At 37.5% G+C, this 22,601-nt stretch overlaps 2 protein-coding genes across 20 annotated transcripts in view; one reads left to right on the top strand and one right to left on the bottom strand.

Annotated features, from left to right (window-relative positions):
• ZCRB1 (zinc finger CCHC-type and RNA binding motif containing 1) overlaps positions 1–18,739 on the bottom strand; it is a 41,243-nt gene extending 22,504 nt beyond the window's left edge. The window contains exons 1-8 of one of the 4 annotated variants that reach the window (XR_014083034.1): positions 18,551–18,739; positions 16,932–17,017; positions 11,884–11,912; positions 6,253–6,364; positions 5,798–5,905; positions 3,409–3,521; positions 3,243–3,318; positions 2,114–2,260 (exon numbers count right to left, since the gene is read on the bottom strand). Coding sequence is in view for 3 of the 4 variants with exons in the window: in XM_081593693.1 (XP_081449819.1) it covers positions 2,129–2,260; positions 3,243–3,318; positions 3,409–3,521; positions 5,798–5,905; positions 6,253–6,364; positions 11,884–11,912; positions 16,932–17,015 (654 nt within the window). In the remaining variant the exon portion in view is untranslated. Of the gene's footprint in view, positions 1–1,575; positions 2,261–3,242; positions 3,319–3,408; positions 3,522–5,797; positions 5,906–6,252; positions 6,365–11,883; positions 11,913–16,903; positions 17,018–18,550 lie in introns of those variants that run through there. The other 3 variants (XM_081593693.1, XM_081593695.1, XM_081593694.1) reach the window with 3 other exon arrangements.
• Positions 18,740–18,802: 63 nt separating this feature from the next.
• PPHLN1 (periphilin 1) overlaps positions 18,803–22,601 on the top strand; it is a 164,152-nt gene continuing 160,353 nt past the window's right edge. For 7 of the 16 annotated variants that reach the window (XM_081593692.1, XM_081593689.1, XM_081593690.1 and 4 more), the window contains exon 1: positions 18,803–18,862. Coding sequence is in view for 8 of the 16 variants with exons in the window: in XM_081593688.1 (XP_081449814.1) it covers positions 19,727–19,766 (40 nt within the window). In the remaining 8 variants the exon portion in view is untranslated. Of the gene's footprint in view, positions 19,057–19,487; positions 19,767–22,601 lie in introns of all 16 variants that reach the window. The other 9 variants (XM_081593688.1, XM_081593687.1, XM_081593677.1 and 6 more) reach the window with 3 other exon arrangements.

The following is a 22,601-nucleotide window of genomic DNA, read 5'->3' as shown; positions in this document are numbered from 1 at the left end:
ATAGGTAGAATTATACAGTATTTTTCTGTTGGTGTTGTTTGTATCTTTTTATTTTTCAAATTAACTTGGGTTAAGTAAGTGATCCAAGGCCAAATGCTCCAAGTGGAAACATGGCCACAGAAATCTAGGTATGTCTGTCAAGCGATTATAGTCTTGACTACTATGCCATTACTACCTTGTCTATGTGTATCCATACACAGGAGGTATTTTGCACTTGCCATTAAATCCAGAATTTTTTCCATCTCATTAGGAATTCTCTGAAACATTTTAATGCTTCCTAATAATCATTTTGTATATATCTGTTTTGAATTTTAAACAATACATACCTTTGTACATAAATATTTGTATTTCTGACTAGAACCCCGGGATAAAATGGGATGTCATTTTTGGTTCAAACAATAGAACTTAATAGTTGATACTTGTTAAATTACCCTTTAGAAATTAGCCAGTATATAAATATTATGACATCACCACTAATTTTTTTTTAGTTAGGTAAAAACTAATGTTCTACTGTTTGTAATAGATTTTTTGATAAAATATTTTCATTTACTATTTAAATTTTCTATATATTGTTTCTGTCACTAGTCTAGCATTCAGTCATTTTGTCTGGTTTCCTCACTGAGATCCAGAAGATGTTTTGCCGGAGAGGTGTTAACATCTGCTTTTATAGTTTTCAAAGTGGAAATGTTTTTATTGCTTTTAGTAATTAAGAAACTAATCAATAGATATTCTTTTTAAAAGCACTCAATGGTAGAGAAATATGGCTTCCCTGATGGCTCAGTCGGTAAAGAGTCTGCCTGCAATGCGGAGACCTGGATTCGATCCCTGGGTTGAGAAGATGGAAATGGCAACCCACTCCAGTATTCCCACTTGGAGAACTCCATGGACAGAGAAGCCTGATGGGCTATAGTCCATGGGGTCACAGAGTCGGACATGACTGACTAACTGCAATAGTAGAGAAATAGAGAAAATAGAAAATTAAAGGCTCCATAATGCCATTCCCATATATCTGCAAAGGTATGGGAAGATTTAGTCATAAATACAAAGAAAGATAAAACATGAGAAAAATAAGACAGTATTGACTCCAGGAAAAATGTAATCATAGTATACTCATTAGCTCTGAAGTGAACAGTATTTCAATGATCATAAAATAAAAGCAGTAAGATATGGATTTAACCAAAAATTTTAACAGTCATATTGTGAAAGTGGAGGAGGGCAGAGAGGAGTATAGATTGAAAAGTCCTCCTTCATTCCTTATGGATTAAGTGGCAGAAATATATGTATTTTATTTAGCAAGATGTATGTACATGTGAAAAGAAATAAAGAAGCTGGCTGGCTGCTTCTGGGGAATGGAACTTCATGCCAAAGGCAGGACAAATTACTGCTGTTTGGCTACAAGCTTCTGAGAGCTACTTTACTTTATATTTTATGGGTGATTGCAATGTATCCAGATAGGGATCAAGCTAAAAGAAGTAAGATAATAGAACACCTACGTTTAAAAATAAAGTTCTCTTGAGAAAACTTTATTAACATGAATAACAATAAATCACTCCAAACTTTCCAGTCTTTATGAAGTTTTTGTTTTAAAGATGAAATTTATTTCAAAAGTTCTTATATAAACCAATCATGAATAAACTTTTATAATGAACTTCTCAAATCTTTTTACCATCTACTTTTCTGGCTCAGCTGGTAAAGAATATGCCTGCAATGCGGGAGACCTGGGTTCAATCCCTGGGTTGGGAAGATACCCTGGAGAAAGGAAAGGCTACCCACTCCAACATTTCTGGTCTGGAGAATTCCATGGACTGTATAGTCCATGGGGTCGCAAAGAATCAGACACGACTGAGCGACTTTGACTTTCTTCTTGGGATAGCATTGTTATGATAGTATTTCATTTTCTTTTTTATTCAAATGAACTGTCTTCAAGATTAATGATTATTAGCAAATCTTGATGCAAGATAAACATGACTATAAAATTACCATTTCCTATCAACTATCTGAAGTAAAAAAGTATTTGGTACTAAGTGTTCTTATGTTCAAATTCTAAAAGTAATTTTTAGTCCCAAGGGAACTTGGTACTCCAAGACTTAAAAAAAATTTTAATGATATTTACATAATATATATTTTTTTAATCACTAAGTTCCTCCTCATCACTGAAGTATGTGCTTTTCTTTATCCTTGGGCGTCTTGAATCATCTGATGTTGAAGGACCTCCTGAACTGGGTTTCCATTTTTTTTGTTCTTCTTCAATTTTGGCTTGCTGTAAAGGTTATTTGGAAAACAAACAAAACAAAAATCAGGAATCTGCTTAATATTTAATAATATTAAAATAATATTATTTCTCCTACCCCCAAGTTTTCTCCCAGTCTTACCATGTTACTCAGAATTAGTCTGGGCAATTTCTATTAATTAACAGGCATATGAAATGAAGCTTACTTGTCATTGCTGTTGGATGTGGGTACATTACATAAAATACTGAATTAACTAAAAGGAAAAATGAATTGATGTATGCATTTATAATTTATCAACTACATTAAAACAAAATAACTGGTTATATAAAATCATGAAGTTATACATTTCCTTCAAAAAATGTTTCATACATGTATATTATCATATGTGAAACAAAACACCATTCCAGGTTCGATGCATGAGACAAATGCTCAGGGCTGGGGCGGTGGGATAGCCCAGAGGGATGGGATGGGGGGGGAGGTGGGTGGGGGGTTCAGGATGGGGAACACATGTAAACCCATGGCTGATTCATGTCAATGGATGGCAAAAACCACTACAATATTGTAAAATAATTAGCCCCTAACTAAAATAAATAAATTGATTAAAAAAAAATGTTTCATATACTTGTATTAGGGCCTTTAATGATCAAAAATGTTTTTGGTTTTGTTTTAAAATGAAGCTTCTTTTAAAACAATATCTTTGATTTAATAAAATGTTTTTTGTTGGGGGCTAAACTCATTTTAATCAAATAGTTCTATTCAATTCTATACTGAAAACAGATTATGATATTAAAAGTGTTGTGGGGCCCTTAAAATCTAGAAAGAACCAATAGGAACTTTTCCATCACACTAGTCTAAAGATCTTAAAGAAAGAGCCTATCTCCTAAAGTTTAGGGGCAAAGGGGAAAGACAGAGGATGTCATGAGGAGATGATTAATAAAGCAAGCAAGGAATATAAAGCTATTAACTCAAGGGAGCTATAGCAGGTGCCTTTGAAAAAGAACTACTGAATACCTGGAAAGCTATAGCCTGACTGAGGCTGTCAAGAGCAGGATCTTCCCCTTCATCTTCACTTTCTTCTACTTCTTCACTAAATTATTAAAAAAATCAAAATGCACTCAATAGTAAAAAGACAGAAGCGAATACACTTAATGTATTTGGTGAGAGTGGATATACATACATTTCTTCTTCTGGCTCAGGAATTTTCTTTTTTTTCTTTTTCTCTTTCTTCTTTGGAGGTTCACGTTCTCCAAGCATATTTTTAGGACAGGCATAACTTAAGTGTCCACTTTCCTTTTGTTTCCCATTAAGAAGGAAAGGAAGGAATAGTACATTTGTGTTAGTAACACAAAATAAGAAAAGATATACATTATGTATTATTAACAGAAACTTGGTGGTTCCTTAAGATTAAAATGTTTTAAAACTTAAGAAAGAATATTGTTGCACAGGGAATATACACAAAGAAATTAAAACCCATTACTTTATATTTAAATGGAAGAGATTATGATATTATAACTCCCAATAAAGAAGTATTTAAATCTTTTTCCTAAGAGTAAAGGAAGTGTTCTTCCCTCAAACATTTTTAAATGTCAAGATTCAGGATATAAAAATTCAAAATTTAAATGGACCATCTACCTCAAATGTAAAAATTTTAAGTTAGTATGATAAAATGGGGACAAAACTACTAACTTCAAAGATGTTAACCACCTCTTTTAAAAACAAATGGAAAATTTAAAGTTTTCCTCACTTTTCCTCTCAATTAATTTCATTTTGCTTATTTCATACTTAGACTACACTAGCATTGCCCACTTAGAGTAGCCATTTGTTATAATTCTTTTGTGGTTACTGAGAATTGATTTGTTTGAATTGATACATACCTTATTGTAAAGACAGCAGGAAAAAATACTATAAAATGTTATACTTTTAATTAATTACATAATTTAAATGATAATATTCTGAATTAAATAAAATATATTTAATTTTTACCCTGTTTATTATTTTTTTAATGTGACTATTAGAACATTTAAAATTACATTTGTAGCGTGCATATATTTGTATTTGACAGTGCTGGACTAGCTGTAACATTAGAATGGGACATAACATTGTCTGAGTTGTAAAGACAATGAATCTGTATATTAGCTTACCAAAATAACTTTAAGAAGATTTATGTGAGAATGAGGGTGTGGGGAGAGACTGAGCCAGGATTAAAACAGCAGAAGAGAAAATTAATCATGCTTTTCAAGTATATTTTATAAAGCATCAAACCAACTGTGTACTTTTTATACCTGGGGACATGGCTGAACCCAAAAGGTGTTATTATTAAGGAACTGCTGAGAGGATGCACTTAGAGAACCATTTTGCAAAGTGTTCTGGAATAATGATATATCAAAAACTGTTAACATATCCCATACAAAAAAAGGGGTTTAACAATGCAACAGCTTTGGGAAAAACCAGGCTAAAATAAACAGATTTGGGGTGGGGAAGAGTTTTAAGAAATACTATAATGTACAAAGTATAACGTAACACATTTATGGACCTATAAACCAAGACAGATTAACAGATTTATCCAGAAGTTCTCGGATAATATCTGTGAATATATATACTCGTCTGTCTGACCATAATAACTCCACCCTCTCTTCCTTTTTTTTTTTTTTTTAACAAAACTTAGGAGTCTGGAACACAGTTTTTGAAACATTAACTTAGGTGTTAGAATCACAAAATTTGACAGAACTTACCCAGGACCTTGCTTGCTCTCTCTTTCCGTCTATCCATCCATCTATCCACTCACTTACCCGTCTGTACATGTAAGTGTTTTTGAGGGGGAGTGAGTGCCATTGGAGAAAGAACTCCAAAAACCATTTCCTTCTATTTTCCATATAATCATGTAGCCAGAACAATGTCTATCAGTAATTTTCCCTTCAGTAAAAGCTGCCCATTAATCTCTGGATCATATATATGGAGACATTTTAGAAACAGAAACCAATGAGACCCAGACTGAAACTCCCTTGGTATCATTATGGGCCTTGTGCAAAATCGCTCTGCGGCTACGTATGTCTCCTTATCACCCAAAGTTTACACGGATAACAATATTAGTAGAAATCTGGGTACAGAAATTAGTAGAAAATCTGGGTACAGTTCAGCTCCTGAACTATTAGCAGTACCAATAGGTGGGAAAACTTTTCAAAACAATATCCCATAGAGGTTAGGTCATATGACAGACAGTGTTTTTACTGATCTGTGATAATTAATCATTGTCAAAATACTATAGAAATGCAAAAATTTAGGGGTCACTAAAATCTTTCAGACAATAATGTAACATTTTTTAATCTAACAATTTTCAAAGATTTAGAAACTGGAGAAAATACCACTCTAGATCACCCAACTCAGACTGTCTTTATATCATACTATATTTCAACTGAATTTACTTATATGAGTCTACATTCCCAAAGTGAAACTTCTGTAACTCAATTTTAGCCATCCAGAAGTTCTGGAGAACACAAATAAAACACTGATGTGAAAAACACCTTCAAGTAAATAATGGAAAATTATACTGCTTTAGGTATACTCACCCCACATTCATAACACTTAGATTTATCAAAGTAGTTTCGTCTTCGGATGAACTCAGCTGCTCTTCCATTGTCAATAGCAATGCTTGCTTTTATCACTCTACCAAATAACTGGACCAGAGAAAAATGTAAATGCAGAAGGATATTATCTCATTGAAACCTAAAACTACAGTTATTGGATCCCATTTCCTCAAGTTTTCAATTCTGTTTTTTTATATTGTTTTAGCAAATGCCCACGTAGGTGTGGCAAATTCTTTCCTGTAGAATAGATTTTTATTCCTTATATTCTACCAGTGTTTTGGGAACCCAGTACAGTTTTGATCTCTTTTCTATAAGTAAAATACCCTCAAGACCTACTGATATCCATCAGACTTGACCATCCACTGCATCCCCACATTTTTGGCCTGGTTTGAACACGGATTTTTGGTTAAAAACCTTGTTGGGAATGAATGGCTTACCTGTTTGTTGTTTATTGCCCTGGTACAGTTTTGTGCAGAGTCTTTATCCAAAAATAAAATAAATGCAACCCCTTTACTCCTCCTGGTATCTTTATCTTTCATTATAGTAACCCTTAAAGCATAAACAAATAGCCAGTTAAAAATGAGGCAGCAATAAATAAAACATTTATGAATAAATTCTTAAAATGAGAAACTGTGATACTAACACAAGTGAACAGCTATGATTAGGAGTATCTAACACAAGTGAACACAGCTATGATTAGGAGTATCTGATAAATCAAACATTAATCACAAGTTGAGGATGTAGTAAAGAGATAACAGAGACAATGGAATCTTGAAGATTAAGCATAATTCCTCTTCTCTACTGATTCCCTCTGCAGGAAAAAAACAAAACTGAGGTATTCTTTGCTGCACAAAAAGTGATTTACTCAAAAATTTTTTTCTGGTTTTAGAATAAAACTATGTTCTTAATATTATTTTAAAGAATCTCCAGTTCTGTGCTTCTCAGCCATACTACGCAAAGTACCTAAACGAGATGGATAGTGACAAGAGCACAGAGCCTGCTCTTTCTCCTCATCCTTCACCCATCCCTAGTCCTGTTGGCCCTTGCTCATCATATGTCATTAAATACAGTTTAAGAAACAATATTCAACAGGGCTCTTTGGAGAAATGGCTGACTTGAAGGCTGAGAGAGGCTATGTATAAGATGAACTTGGAATATTTTGTTATGCCAGAAAGGAAGCAGTTGAAAAAAAAAGCAATGATGGGTCATGGCACAAGAACAGAGAAGCCAGCTGAAGGGAGAGCCCACTGGCCAAATCTAGGACAATCTGAGTACCAAAATAATTAAATACAGTAATGAATTACAAACCACATAAGAAAGGAATTCTTAAGTCCATGCTGACAATAAATAAATAAATGGGGAGAAAGAAGGGCTACTGCTTACAGCACAATGCCAGGGAATGACTGGTGAATGTACAGGGAGGGCTGGAGTTAGAAAATCACCATTTGAAATGATCACAGTAAAGACTGGGTCAGGCAAGAATTATCAACAAATGCTATGCCTCAAATGAAATTTTTATATGGAACAAGATGTTTGCATTGTCTTAAATGTCTCCCATTGATTGCTTATTAGTTGCAAAAGGAAAAATAATTATACAGCGGAGAAGTTAGTTAAACCTTGACTGGGTGATCAAAATTAGTATCACTAATGAGATAGATGGATGCTGTATGAATCCAGAGTGACACCTTCAGAATACATCATCTGTAGAGTATACCTGCCAAGACTACATAACCCCCATATAATCATGAGGCAACATCAGGAAAACGCATGGGTTAGAGCTGTGTTATTTATAAACGTTTCAGACTAAAGGAGGCTAAAAAGACATGACAGTAAAAATCAACACCTAACTCTAGACTGGATTCTGCACTACAGGTGAAAAATTCTATGTGGGATATTATTAGGTCAACTGACAAAACTGGAACATGGACAACTGATTCAACAAAAGTACTGCATCAGGATAAATTTATGAGCTTGGTTAACTGTGCTGTGGCTATATAATATAAAATCCTAATGTATTTTTAGGAAATACACAATGAAGTACTATATTTAGGAGTAAAGGGTGATGATGTTTATAACACCCTCAAATGACTCACAAAAACAAACTGTGTTTGTGTGTATGTATACACATATACACATAAAGACACACACATATAGGCACATATATATGTGTGCTTGGTTGTGTCTGACGCTTTGTGACCCCACGAACTGTAGCATGCTAGGCTCCTCTCTCCATGGAATTTTCCAGGCAAGAATACTGGAGTGGGTTGTCATTTCCTATTTCAGGGGATCTTCCTGACCCAGGGATCAAACCCGAGTCTCTTGCATCTTCTGCACTGGCAGGTGGGTTCCTTACCACTGCTCCAACCTGGGAAGCCATACATATACACACAAACATATATATACATATACACATACACAAAAATATACCCATACATGAACACCCATTGGGGAGAGTACAAATGATAAAATAAATGGGGTAAAATGTTAACAATAAGTGAATCTGGGTAAGGGATATTTTTATGTTCTTTGTACTATTTTTGTAACTTATAAATTTGACATTATTTCCAAATAGCAAAAAAGAGACAATATTTAAGACAAAGCTTGATAATTTTCTAAAAACTGAATTAACAGGAAAACAGACAAGAGGATACGAATGAATAAACAAACAGAAATTTTATTTAATATTACATTTCACATATTAAATTTTATTTAGGTTTGGGTTTTTAGGTACCTATAGTCTCTGGAATGAAATTGGTAAAAAGATACCTCTATATTAAGAAAAGCGATGCCTTATTCCATTAAAAAAGTAAGTTACAATAACTTAGGGAAAAATGGGCAACTAAAATGGTTTACTTTCTCAAAGGCAGCATGTGTTTATTCATTGGGTTTAGAAGGGAAGAAGTCAAGTACTTGATGAAGCTCAAGTTAAGCTTAATTTTCTGCAAAGACACACCAGTTATTAAACATAACAAAGTTTTAACCCATTTTAAAAAAAGTGTGAAGTAAGACATTGCTTTAACTTTTAAAAAACTCATAATGTTTCTGAAGGTCAGTTAAAGCCATAAATTAATTTTTTGAAAGTACTATCTTGGAAATGTTAGCTTTCTAAATCATCCTCTATTAATGATCTCTTTCCTCTGTCCTCCCTTTTCTATTCCCACTGCTCTTTTTCTTGTCCATAGTGGCATTACTGTTTTCATAGACTATTCTTACTGGTTCCCTTGATGTTAATTCCTGCTCATATGCTAGTGGAAGAGTCTTCTACTTAAGGAATAAATAAAATCACTTATTCCCTCGCTTAAAAGTTTTTGGTTCTTCAAACTGCCTATTCTTTGGTCCAGCAATCAATAACCTTTATTATGGCTTCCATTTCCCTCATCTTTCACTGCTCCTCACTCGCACTCTATAAGGTTTAGCCACAAGAAGGCACTCAGTGTTTATGGAGCATGGCCTGAACTTTCCCCTAAACTGGTGCCTCTGTTCACATGGCTTCTATCCTCTTTAAATTCTCAATCTTTGCCCATAAAATTTTACTCATTCTTCAGGTTCAGAATGTATCAGTTCTTAAATTTCTTTAACTGCTTGTCTCTGCTGAAATCTGTATAAACACTACCTCATCTTCCCTATTAAAGTTTTTTTTTGCAGTAATGACAAGTCTTTATGTTTGGATACATGTGATGGAATTTTCACTTTATTAATTTGCCAGCTAACCCTTTAAGCTTTATCTATAAAATGTTCCTTTCAGCTCACCTATTTTGATTGAGAAAATAGTTTCTCAAAAGCATGTATCCATTTGTTTGTTCATGAGGCCATTCAGTCTTTCCATTAGCCTCAAGCACAAGTACTAAGTAGGACAAGGTTTTTACCCTCAGGAAAAAACTGACAGTCTAGAGGTGGAGAGAGACCTATAAACCAATTAAAATACATTATTTTGACAGAATTACCTTCTATGATAACAGAAAAGTAATTATATCAAGGATTTGAAAGGACAAACCTAGGATTTATTCCCATGTCTCTGGCATGGGAGAAAAGGTAGATGGTGGCACCATTTCCTGATGTAAGGTAGATGATGTACTCATTTAAGCACATAAAGTGAAGTAGACACTATTCTGGGAAACCTGGGTGTTATCTGTAACACCTCCTTCTTATTCACCCAACCATTATATACAAAATAAGTATATCACTAAGTATTACCCATTCTTCTGCTTAATGATCTCTCAAATCTGACCAGTTTCTACCCCTCCACCTGTAACATTTTAGTCTGGATTTCTTCTCAGGGCTACTGTTATATCTTGTGACTGGTCTCCCTGTATCTGCTCATGTTCCCCTCCAATCCAGTCTCTACACTGAAGTTGGATGGAACAAGCTTCTAAAAATTCAAATCATGTCACTCCTCTAATTAAAATTATTTAACAGATTCCTGGTGTTCTTAGAGGAACCTGCTTCTAGACCCATCTTGTTCTCTTCCCCTCTTGCTCACTCATCTCAAGTCACACTGGCTGTTTCTTGATCTCACTTTATTTTCTCTTGCCAGAGGGTCTTTGAGGGCCTTTGCATAAGCATTCCCTCTACCTGAAATGTTCTTCTCATTCTTTTTACCTACTTGTACCCAGCCTCTAGGTTTCAACTCAAAGGATACTGACTTTGCAAAGCTACTCTGACTCTCTAGACTAGATCATGTCTTCCCTGCTTATAGGTGCTTATAACTATGTGTCTAACTTCATAGCATTCTCATGGCTAACAATTATGCATTGATATGGAAATTTGTTCAGCGATTCTGACAGGGAAAAATCAAGAAAAGGTAATGGGAAGGTAAAGGAATAGGCTGGAATCAAACTTTGTTTTCACTGCTAACTGGCAACATGATTTTAGGTTTACAGGCTTCAGTTTTGTCAATTATAATATCAGGATAATAGCAGTGTTTACCTTAAAAGATAGTTGTGAGACTTTAATGAGATAATTTATGTAAAGATATTAGAACAATAAGGCTTCCCAGGTGGCACAGTGGTAAAGAATTCACCTGCCAATGCAGGAGACGTAGGAGATGTAGGTTCAATCCCTGGGTTGGGAAGATCCCTTGGAATAGGAAATGGCAACCCACTCCATTATTCTTGCCTGGAAAATTCCATGGACAGAGGAGCCTGGTGGGCTAGTCCATGGGGTTGCAAATGAGTCAAACATGACTGGGCACACACGCGGGCGCACACACACACAAGTACACATATTAGAACAATGCCTAGCATGTGCTCATTGTTTCATATCATTATTGTTAGTGTTCTGATTGATAATGATGACTGAAATTCTGAAGACCTCAAAATTGACCTAGTAGTATTTCTGATGATTTTTTTTAACGGAGAAGTAATTTTAAAAGATGTTAACTTCAGGATGCAGTTGAACTTCAACTGTTTAACGTCCATTTATCAAAAGCTGAAGAAAAACAACTAGTCAAGATAAATATGCTCTAAATTCCTGGGATTTTAAATATGACTTTAAATTTATACTAAAACATATATTAGTTATAAGATAGAGTAACACTATCTTGTTTTTACTTTATACTGTCATTAACCCTGCATAGTTCAAGAGTCAATGGTGTTTGTTTTTACATTGTTTGACAAATAATAATCCATTTATAGTATACTTGCTAACATACCTTCTACTACCTGATATTTATATTTAATCTGAGCTATTATGTCTTATTCTGGATAACAGAATCAGTTTTAGTTCTTAATATACAATATGTAAGTAAATAATAACATAAAGGACTACCATGAAATCATTAAATACAAGGATGTATCTATATAGTACATGGAAAGCTATTTACAATATGTCAAGTTAAAAAAAGAATAAAATTGCATGCATAGAATTGAGTCTTTTAAAACTTGTCTACAGATATTTATGTATATTAAAAAATTAAATACACATAAAATGTTAACAGTAGTATTTTTATTCTTTTTTATATCAAATATCTGTTTTACAAAAATATAGTAAATCTACTTTCATTAAGAAAATCATGGAGAAGAAAATTAAGATAGACTTTTAAATGAAGTTTCAGAATCTGATATACTTACTTTACAACTTTGCCATACTTGGAAAATATCTGAAACAAAAGACCACATAATGATTTACAATTTGATTTAAAATCATAAAAAACACATTAAGTTTTCAGGCTGTACATAATGATCACAGGCTTTATTGTAGTTTACGAAAAGTTTTAGCCTTTGGTCAGTAAGGCAGGCCATAGAAGATATATTTTTTAGTGATTCAAATAATACTCTTTTTCGTCTATTGGCATCAGAGATATTTATTTACCTTAATTCTTAAATTTCTGAGCAAAGAGTACAGGGGAAAAAAACAACACTCTTCATGTGTGGTAGGTTGAAGCACCCCACACACTGCACAGCTACAGTTCCTACGGTATATCCATGACAACTGTCAACCCACCAGAGCTCCAGAGAAACTCTGTGCTTTAACTATCAATGTTGTATAGTATCACTGTTCCTAACTTACCTCCCCACTGCATCAAGCAATTACTATGTCAGAAGACAGACCCTTACTTAGACTGCTTATAAAATAAAAAAAGCTTCTATATTGAAAAAATCGATTCCCATCAGCCTGCTTCTTCCGCCCACCCTAATGTGTTGGTGGCACTTTACAGTTGGCCCTTTCTTCCCTTTTACATCTACATCTTCACTCTAGGCAACCTCATCTATTTCTACTGCTTTGGCCAGTACCTATGTACTGATAGTTCCTGTTTATCATACAACACTTTGTAGAAGAGTCTTTTACGATACATTAATATGAGCAAGAAATAACAATAATCAATGTTTGAGTTCCATAATTAAGTTGTATAACCCTGGGGCTTCCCTAGCGGCTCAGGTGAAGAACCTGCTTGCAATACAGGAGACCCAGGTTTGATCCCTGGGTCAGGAAGATCCCCTGAAGAAAGGAATGGCTGGTTACCCACTCCAGTATTCTTGCCTGCCTGGAGAATTCCATGGACAGAGGAACCTGGTGGGCTATAGTTCATGGGGTTACAAAGAGCTGGACAAGACTGAGTGACTAAAACTTTCACTTCAACCCTGGAACACAGTATAACTAGATTGCAGTGTTAGTAATACTGGAGATCAATAAAGACAGTTTTCTCATTTTTTTTTTTTGTGGCTTGCTTTTCATTTTCTTTCTTTAAAAAAATTACTTTGTTAAAGGATAGTTGATTTACTATGTTGTGTTAAGTTTCTGATGTACAGCAAAGTGATGTATATATACATATATATATATATGTTTGTGTGTGTGTATGTATACACACATTCTTCTCCATTTAGGTTTATTACAGGATATTGAATATAGTATTCTGTGCTGTACAGTTAAGACCTTGTTGTTTATCTATTCTATATATAGTAGTTTGTATCTGCTAACGTCAAATTACCAGTCCATCCCTTCTTCCTTTTGGCAACCATTGTTTGTTCTCTATGTCTGTGAGTCTGCTTCTGTTTTGTTGGTTAAGTTCATTTGTGTCATATTTAGATTCTACATGTAAGTGATATTTTACGGTATTTGTCTTTCTCTTTCTGATTTACTTCACTTAGTACCATCTCTAGGGTCATCCATGTTGCTGCAAATGGCATTATTCTTTTTTATGGTTGAGTAGTATTCCACACACACACACCTCACATCTTCATCTATTTATCTGTTGATAGACATGTAGACTGTTTCCATGTCTTGGCTATAGTGAATAGTACTGCTATGAACAGAGAGGTGCATGTATTTTTTCAAACTATAGTCTGGATATATGCCCAGCAGTGGGATTGTGGGATCCCTATGGCAACTCTTATTTTTAGTTTTTTGAGGAACCTCCATACTGTTTTCCATAGTAGTTATACCAATTTACATTCCCACCAACGATGTAGGAGGGTTCCTTTTTTTCTACACTCTCTCTAGCATTTACTGTTTGTAGACTTCTTAATGATGGTCATTCTGACTGATGTGAGGTGGTGTTTCATTGTAGTTATTTTCATTTCTCTAATAACTATCAATGTTTAGATCTTTTCATTCATGTGCCTATTGGCCATCTGTATGAACGACTATTTTCTATATAATATTTTCTAATGGCATCTTACTTCACTCAGAGTCCTTATCATTATTATCTTACCATTATGCAAGTCCTATAAGGAACCCCTGAATGTGCTTGCCTCTGACTGCCTTCTTCTCTCCACTTTATTTACTGTCTGACTGAAATTCTTGTCCCCATTACACATCTGCACAGCTGCCTCTTACTTCCTTCATGTCTTAATCAAAAGTCACCTTCCTAAAGTAAAATTTCACCCCTAAACTAACATTTAGTAACCCTCCTTTCCTGCTTTATTTTTCCCCTTAGCACCTAACACCTTAGCTATTATTGACAAACATCAATTGCATTTTTCATATTTCAAATTGTTTCTCTATCTTGCTGTGCCAGAAGAGATTTTCATCTTTTGTTCACTGATGTGTTCCTAGTACGTGGAACAATGTTCTGTGGCACACAGTAAGTATTCAATAAAGAGAGAGATGTCTCTATTCTGATACAAAGAAGGAAACTAAAGTTCAGTTTTCTATGTTCTTTGAAACTCAAGCTGTCTTAATTAATCAAGTACTATGTATCAAGTCTTTCACTTTCATCAAAAGACTCTTTAGTTCTTCTTCACTTTCTGCCATAAGGATGGTGTCCTCTGCCTATCTGAGGTTATTGATATTTCCCCCAGCAATCTTGATTCCAGCTTGTGCTTCATCTAGCCCAGCGTTTCTCATGATGTACTCTGCATATAAGTTAAATAAGCAGGGTGACAATATACAGCTTTGACGTGCTCCTTTTCCTATTTAGAACCAGTCTGCTGTTCCATGTACAGTTCTAACTGTTGCTTCCTGACCTGTATACAGATTTCTCAAGAGGCAGGTCAGGTGGTCTTGTATTCCCATCTCTTTCAGAATTTTCCACAGTTTATTGTGATCCAAATAGTCAAAGGCCTTGGCATAGTCAATAAGTAGAAATGGGCGTGTTTCTGGAATTCTCTTGCTTTTTCGATGATCCAGTGGATGTTGGCAATTTGATCTCTGGTTCCTCTGCCTTTTCTAAAACCAGCTTGAACATCTGGCAGTTCACAGTTCATGTATTGCTGAAGCCTAGCTTGGAGAATTTTGAGCATTACTTTACTAGCATATGAGATGACCACAATTGTATGGTAGTTTGAGCATTCTTTGGCGTTGCCTTTCTTTGGGATTGGAATGAAAACCGGCCTTTTCCAGTGTTGTGGCCACTTCTGAGTTTTCCAAATTTGCTGGCATATTGAGTGCAGCACTTTTACAGCATCATCTTTCAGGATTTGAAACAGCTCAACTGGAATTCCATCACCTCCGCTACTTTTGTTCGTAGTGATATTTCCTAAGGCCCACTTGACTTCACATTCCAGGATGTCTGATTCTAGGTGAGTGATCAAACCATTGTGATTATCTGGGTCATGAAGATCTTTTTTGTACAGTTCTTCTGTGTATACTTGCCACCTCTTCTTAATATCTTCTGCTTCTGTTAGGTCCATAGCATTTCTGTCCTTTATTGAGCCCAACTTTGCATGAAATGTTCCCTTGATATCTCTAATTTTCTTGAAGAGATCTTTAGTCTTTCCCATTCTATTGTTTTCCTCTATTTCTTGATGAAAGTGAAAGAGGAGAGTGAAAAAGTTGGCTTAAAGCTCAACATTCCGAAAATCATGATGCTAAGATCATGGCATCGGTCCCATCACTTCAAGGCAAATAAATGGGGTAACAGTGGAAACAGCAGCAGACTTTATTTTTTGGGGCTCCAAAATCACTGCCGATGGTGACTGCAGCCATGACATTAAAAGATGCTTGCTCCTTGGAAGGAAAGTTATGACCAACCTAGATAGCATATTAAAAAGCAGAGACATTACTTTGCCAACAAAGGTCCGTCTAGCCAAGGCTATGGTTTTTCCAGTAGTCTTGTATGGATGTGAGAGTTGGACTGTAAAGAAAGCTGAGCACCGAAGAATTGATGGTTTTGAACTGTGGTGTTGGAGAAGACTCTTGAGAGTCCCTTGGGCTGCAAGGAGATCCAACTGGTCCATCCTAAAGGAGATCAGTCCTGAATATTCATCGGAAGGACTGATGCTGAAGCTGAAACTCCAATACTCTGGCCACCTGATGCAAAGAACTGACTCATTTGAAAAGACTCTGATGCTCAGAAAGATTGAAGGCAGGAGGAGAAGGGGACGACAGGGGATCAGATGGTTGGATGCATCCCTGACTCAATGGACATGAGTTTACATTGAGTAAACTCCAGGTGTCGGTGATGGACAGGATGGCCTGGTGTGCTGCAATCCAAGGGGTCGCAAAGAGTCGGACATGACTGAGCAACTGAACTGAACTGAACTAATGTATCACCTATGCAGCATCTCTCTACTGTACTTAACATCTAGTCAAAGTAGCAGAGAAAAGAGGGCACACTTGGAAGATAGGATTCATGTCATCCCTGGAAGTCCCTCTCAACCACCAATCTGCACCCACCAATCAACTGGCAGTCCCGCTCAACCTTCAATCTGCAGAATAGACAAAGCAGGAAATTTTGTTTTCTGTAAGGTAAGGAGGATAAACAATATGTTGAAAAGTAATCACCCTATTCTGAATTGAAAACAAACTTTATTAAATTGTTAAGTTTTTGCCACATATTAAATTAAGATATACTTTTAGAATTGGAGGGTTAGGAAAGGGATCTGTATTGCTTCCATCAGCTCTTTCCTCCAAAACCTCCACCCCACTACCAGTTTCAAAAGCCATGTAAACAAGCAGGAAAAATCAGCTTCATTTTGCTAGTAGTGTCTTCTGCGTTTTTTTTTTTTTTTTTAAAAAAACAAACAACAAACTTGTTATTCTCTATAAAGCACTGGAAATTTTCTTTGGAAATGACAAGTGTCTAATTTTTTTCACTTATGTTTGCAACAGAGGTCTTTGGTATTAATGATTTAAGTGCATTTTAATGGATTTATTAAGAATATTGTCTAAGAGAACTGCTTGCTTAAGTGATAATTGTATCTCAAATACAGAATTCAGTACTAATATAGCAACTTACCCGATATAAGTCATTGTTGGTCAGGGAAAAGGGTAGATTGGATACATACACTGTGCTTTTACTTGGGGCCAATCCACCACTCATTTCTAAAAAACAAACAAACAAACAAATCCAGAAGCACTCTAAAACAGTATTCTTCCTTCCAAGTAAAACCAATACTATAGGCAAATGACAAATTTATACAATTTTTCTTACTTCTTAGAAGTAGTCAGTGATAGGTTATGGTGAACCATGTTGGATTCACGATCTCCAAAGAAGATTTAGCTTCGGGATCAGGGACAAGGGTTGATCACTTAGAGCTTTTGTGTCACAGAAGTTTTATTACAGTGAAAAAGTACAGAGAAAGCTTCTGACATAGACATCAGATGAAGAAAGAATGCCCCTTGCCACTTCCACAACCTGTGTCTTAAGATGACAAGATTAGTCAGAAGGTTCTTGTTAAGAAGGACAAACATGTCCTCGAGCAAGATACATTGTTGTTTCATAATCATTAGTACAGAGCTTAAGGAAAAGCATATAAATGAATTGATTTGTTGTTGTAAGCATTAGCTCTGCACTTAAAAAAAGTTACTCTCAAAGACTGTTGTCATAAAAACTCAAGAGCTTAAGGAAAAAAAGTTTTATATGACTAAAACAAAGCAATGTAGAAAAAAGAGTTTGTTCTTTCCTCCTCTTCAAGAGCTCTGGGACTCCTTAACCTACCTACGAATTGGCTCTCACTCAGGCAACAGTGACTCCAGCTGGGTGAATTAAGGAATTGCTTTGCTCCAGACACCACTTAAAAGATTCTTTACACTAACCCTTTCAGTGATGGCTTATGGTGTGAATGAAGAGGTAAGTTTCAAACAAATGAGGGAAAAACTCTGAGGCTACTCTTAACCTCTCATCAGGCTAAGAGCAAGAAAGTGCTTTCAGATATGCCTAATACCTTGTCTACCCACGTGAGAAAGAACCTGGGAGGTCAGGAAGAACCTAAAGCCACAGATTTTCACTAATTTGGCTGGGTGCCTTTTTGATTGTCTTAATATTTTTCTCTGGAGCAGGGCTAAGAAGAAATTTTAGCCCCACATTATATGTAATTAAAGTTCTCTCAAATCACTAATTTCGCATATTATCGCTAAATTATGAAATGATACCTTTTATCATTTGAATAATTTTCAGTGCCCTGAAGGGTACTGGCCTGTATATGTATTTTTAAGTTTACAAGTAAAATCTGTAATTCATTTTCATATTGTATATTGCAAAGTCAGCAAGTCACCTGTGAAAACTATATCAGATTCAACCAAGTTCAAATTTTCGATTTAAAAAGCGTGTGTGGTGTGTACTGAAGATCACAAATTGCAAAATAATGATTCTAAGGCATCGTTATTCGCGATGTGATAGGAAAATCGCTTGATGATTGGACTGTTATGGAGACTTCAGGAACCTAGCACGATAGGTCGCTTTTTAAAAGCTTCCAACTGAAACTTTTCATACGTTAGCCGTTCTGGTGAGAACGGTGAGGATAGGTAAAAGTCCTGAGATAAAAAGGGTGGCCGGAGAGAGGGACAAATGGTTCCGGACGCTTGTTCTGGAAAGAAGCCTGCAGGGAGCAAGGCCGCAACGGGGGAGGCGTTTACCTTCAAGTGGGGCGGGCCCGGGGGGCAGGGCCAGAAGAACGCGAGCCCTCAGCTCACTTGGGGCTCAACCCCGACCGTTCGTCGCTCCTTGGAGCTGCCTCGGCATCACGGGTCCCGGGAGGAGTCAGGCGCAGGAGACGAGAAGAGAACTGCCGTGCCTCTTCCCAGCTTTCCTTTGACCTAAACCCCGGAGGTGGGCTTAGGGGCGGGCGCTTTTGCTGACATCTTAGTGTGCGCCGGAAGTGCCTCCTTGGGAGCGCGGCGACGAGCAGACGACTACATTTACGGGATCTCCCGGCGGCCCAGAAGTCGGTGAGCGCTTTTTACCTTTACGAGAGGTGGATGGGGACGGCCACGCGGGCTCCTGAACCCGGGAGGGGGAAGTGAGCGGGCGGGCGGGCGTTTCCGCGGTGGGACCTGGAGTCTCCCGCTGAATTTGAACTGTGCAGGGATTCTGCTCCTGCGGTTGAGGGGGAGAGACGCAGCGGAGTTTGGCAGAAAGGAAAGTGTTGAATCTGTGGTATAGGTTAGCTTCTCTTTAGCACCATAATAGGCAAAAAGAGAGCTGAACTAGGTGGCATCGGTGACCCGAGGTCAGTTAGTAAGTCGATAAATTTACTGTATGTGTTCGACGTGCCCAGTTCGGTTATAGGCACTTAAGGAGTTACAAAAAAGTGTAAAGCGGCCTTTTTCTGGAGGATCCCTCAGTCTCGTTGGGGAGACAAGGTCAACTTGCGGACACGCGAATTCACACAAAGACTCATCCTGAGTATTGGTATGGACAACTGTAAAACTTCCTGGCACCTTTTTTCTCCCTATAAATCTGTAACGGGCAAACACTGTTTTTTCTCTTAAGTGGCTGTAAACAGGCCCATCATTCCTACAGAAACACCAGGAAATAATGCAGGGTAGTTTATACTTAACTTCTACCCACCAGCACACGCAGACCAGCCCTGTAACCACTCCCTGGGAGCCTGCGTGCCAGCAGCCTGGAACTCAGAGCCTCTCGTGGAGCCTGCACGATCAAGCCAGACCGAAGCTGATGTCTTCTAGAGAGACGGAAGTGCAATCCAGCCAGGGCGCAGCAGAATTTTGAGAGGCCCGAAGGCCTCTGTGTCTGCCAGGGGACTGCTGGGACTAATTCTTTTGGCAAACTTGCGGCCAGCCAAAACTGACATGCTTCACATCCCTGTTATCCTTGGTTACCGCCCGAGATGTAAGCCCTTTTGGTCTAATATGCTACACCCTCATCCCCGTGCTGCTTTGTGCTCGCTCCCTCTCCCTTTATTTAGGCTATCACTGCTTCTCCCTCTTTTTCTTCCCACATTTCACCCCTCAACACAGGAACTGTGCTCTCTGAAACCTTTCTTCTCTGCTTAACAAACTCTTTTACATATTCAACCTCTTCATGGAAATTTTCTTACATCTCCTGACTCTAATACTTGTTTTTTCCCTCCAGTCCTGTCAGTGGAGCCCTTTCTCTGACCCCTGCATTTATGGGTGGATCATGGCTCTTGCTTCCCTGGCTTAGGCGGTAAAAAATCTGCCTGCAATGTGGGAGAACTGGGTTCGATTCCTGGATTGGGAAGATACACTGGAGAAGGAAATGGCACCTCACTCCAGTATTCTTGCCTGGAAAATCCCATGGACAGAGGAGCCTGGAGGGCTACAGTCCATGGGGTCACAAAGAGTCGGACACGACTGAGCAACTAGCACTTTCTTTCATGGCTCTAGACATATTCAACTTATTTCAATTTCTAATGCTTTTTTCTTCTGTCAGTGTCTTTGCAAAGTTCCTTTTTCTCTGAGACATTTGATTTTCCTTATCCCAAGCCTACCCCTTTTTGGTTGATTCCTACCTACATCTGCTAAAAATCTCAGTTTTAGTCACTTTCTCTGTGTGGTATTCCTGACCTCCCATAGACAGTACCCTTGCCATGTGCTAAGTGCTCTTTACTTGTCTTTTAGTAGCATTTATCAGATGTATCCTGATTGCTTATCTCTTTGTCTTTGCTACTAAGCTAGGCTTTTGAGGAGGGACTGTATTTGTGTTGTTTACCTTCGAAACTCCAGTGCCTAATAGGCAGTCAAGAGTTTCTTGAATCATTGCAGTTGCTGCAGATACAGTCTCAGAATTCAGGTAGTTGATGTCATCTTCTGATTTTAAAATGTGAAAGTCTTTCAAAAGGCATGAGCTGCTACTCAGCTACAGCTGGTTTGGCTATGTGACTGTGTGCTCCCAGGGTTGCCAGAGCGTCCAGTTCTTTTCAAGGAAAGTTGGAAATACAGTTTCTTAAAGAGCTATCTCCTAGTTTGTAAATGTGGTCAATGGAATAATGTTTTATTAAGAAAAAAGAAACCTGGGCCAAACATAAGTCACATGTGGCTTCTTAGTCATTGGTTTGGAATCTGTTTTAGGTGTTGTAGGGTTCAGAAATGGGCTTTCTGGAGAATAATAGATTTTGAACTGGGCCTTGATGAATGTTTGGAAATTGAGTGAGAGAGCGAAAAGGAGTATTCCAGTTGGAGAAGTAAGTGTTCTACCTCTAGGGTAGTGTTCCTTACTTTGTGACACGGTGAGGAGGGAGGCATGGAGAGAACAGGAGGTTAGGTGAAATAACAGAAGGGGGGCATATGAAGAGCAGAGATATTTGGATTTTTTACAGTTCATTAATAAACTATTAGGGTTCTTGTTCAGGGAGACTTCAGCTATGACTTTTAGCATAGATAATTGAGTGTCTTGGACGGAGGAGCCTGGTAGGTTACAGTCCATGGGGTCGCTAGGAGTCGGACACCACTGAGTGACTTCACTTTCACTTTTCACTTTCATGCATTGGAGAAGGAAATGGCAACCCACTCCAGTATTCTTGCCTGGAGAATCCCAGGGACGGGGGAGCCTGGTGGGTTTCCATCTATGGGGTCGCACAGAGTTGGACACAACTGAAGCGACTTAGCAGCAGCAGCTTAAGGGTGAAATGGAGGGTAAAAGACCATGGAGGCTGACCAGTTAAGACTGTAACCTTTATCCATATGTGAAATGAGGTTTAGATTTGAAAATATTATACTTAGTCAGACATCTGATAATTTTGCCTATTAGAGTAATTTCCGTTACTTATTCACTTACAACGAACAGTCAAGAAGCTACTGCTGCTGCTGCTGCTAAGTCACTTCAGTCATGTCCAACTCTGTGCGACCCCATAGACGGCAGCCCACCAGGCTCCCCCGTCCCTGGGATTCTCCAGGCAAGAACACTGCAGTGGGTTGCCATTTCCTTCTCCAATGCATGAAAGTGAAAAGGGAAAGTGAAGTCGCTCAGTCATGTCCGACTCTTAGCGACCCCATGGACTGCATCCCACCAGGCTCCTCTGTCTGTGGAACTTTCCAGGCAAGAGTACTGGAGTGGGGTGCCATTGCCTTCTCCACAAGAAGCTACTACTAAGTATTTAATACTTAAAGAAGTTTTCTTAAAACAGTGAAAAGTCAAGTAACACGTGACACTCGTAGAGAATGCAGCACTTGAACAGTACTGAGTTACAGTGTTCATTATGAAGCAAGCAGCGATCTTCTTTCCTCTAGCTTCTTCGCCTTCAATCCATGACATTTTCCTTTCACTTTATTTCTAGGTTTAAAAGCCTCAGTGAGCTCCTTCTCTAGTTTTTTGCTTTGTTGTGCCATTTAATGCCTTTGAATTTGTTCTCTCTGCCCTTGCCTGTTTGCTCTGTGAAGCAATGTAATATGGTGGAAAAGGCTTTGCTTTTAAAGTCATACAGGCCTGAGTCTGATTCCAGGCTCCCTAAGCCTCTGAGATTTGAGCTTTTCAGAGCCTCTGTTTTTTTTCTGGAATGGGAGGGATAATACCTACTTCAGGGGAGGAAATGAAAGCTTGTTAAGTACCTTAGCAGGTTCATTTCCGCTCCTTTGCAAAACGAATCTTCTGCCCTCATCATTTGTTATCTTTCTTAGGCACATTTCCATTCTGTTTTCGAGGATTCTACCATTTACTGTTGTTCATCCACATTTAAGTGATCTTATATTTGATTATATTTGAATT

This window comes from Giraffa tippelskirchi, chromosome 4 (genome assembly GCF_054371585.1).
Source record: "Giraffa tippelskirchi isolate mGirTip1 chromosome 4, T2T-mGirTip1v1.2.pri, whole genome shotgun sequence".
In the NCBI taxonomy this organism is placed as follows: Eukaryota; Metazoa; Chordata; class Mammalia; order Artiodactyla; family Giraffidae; genus Giraffa; species Giraffa tippelskirchi.
The sequence above is the reverse complement of the archived record's forward strand: the minus strand, read 5'-3'. Positions and strand labels throughout refer to the sequence as shown.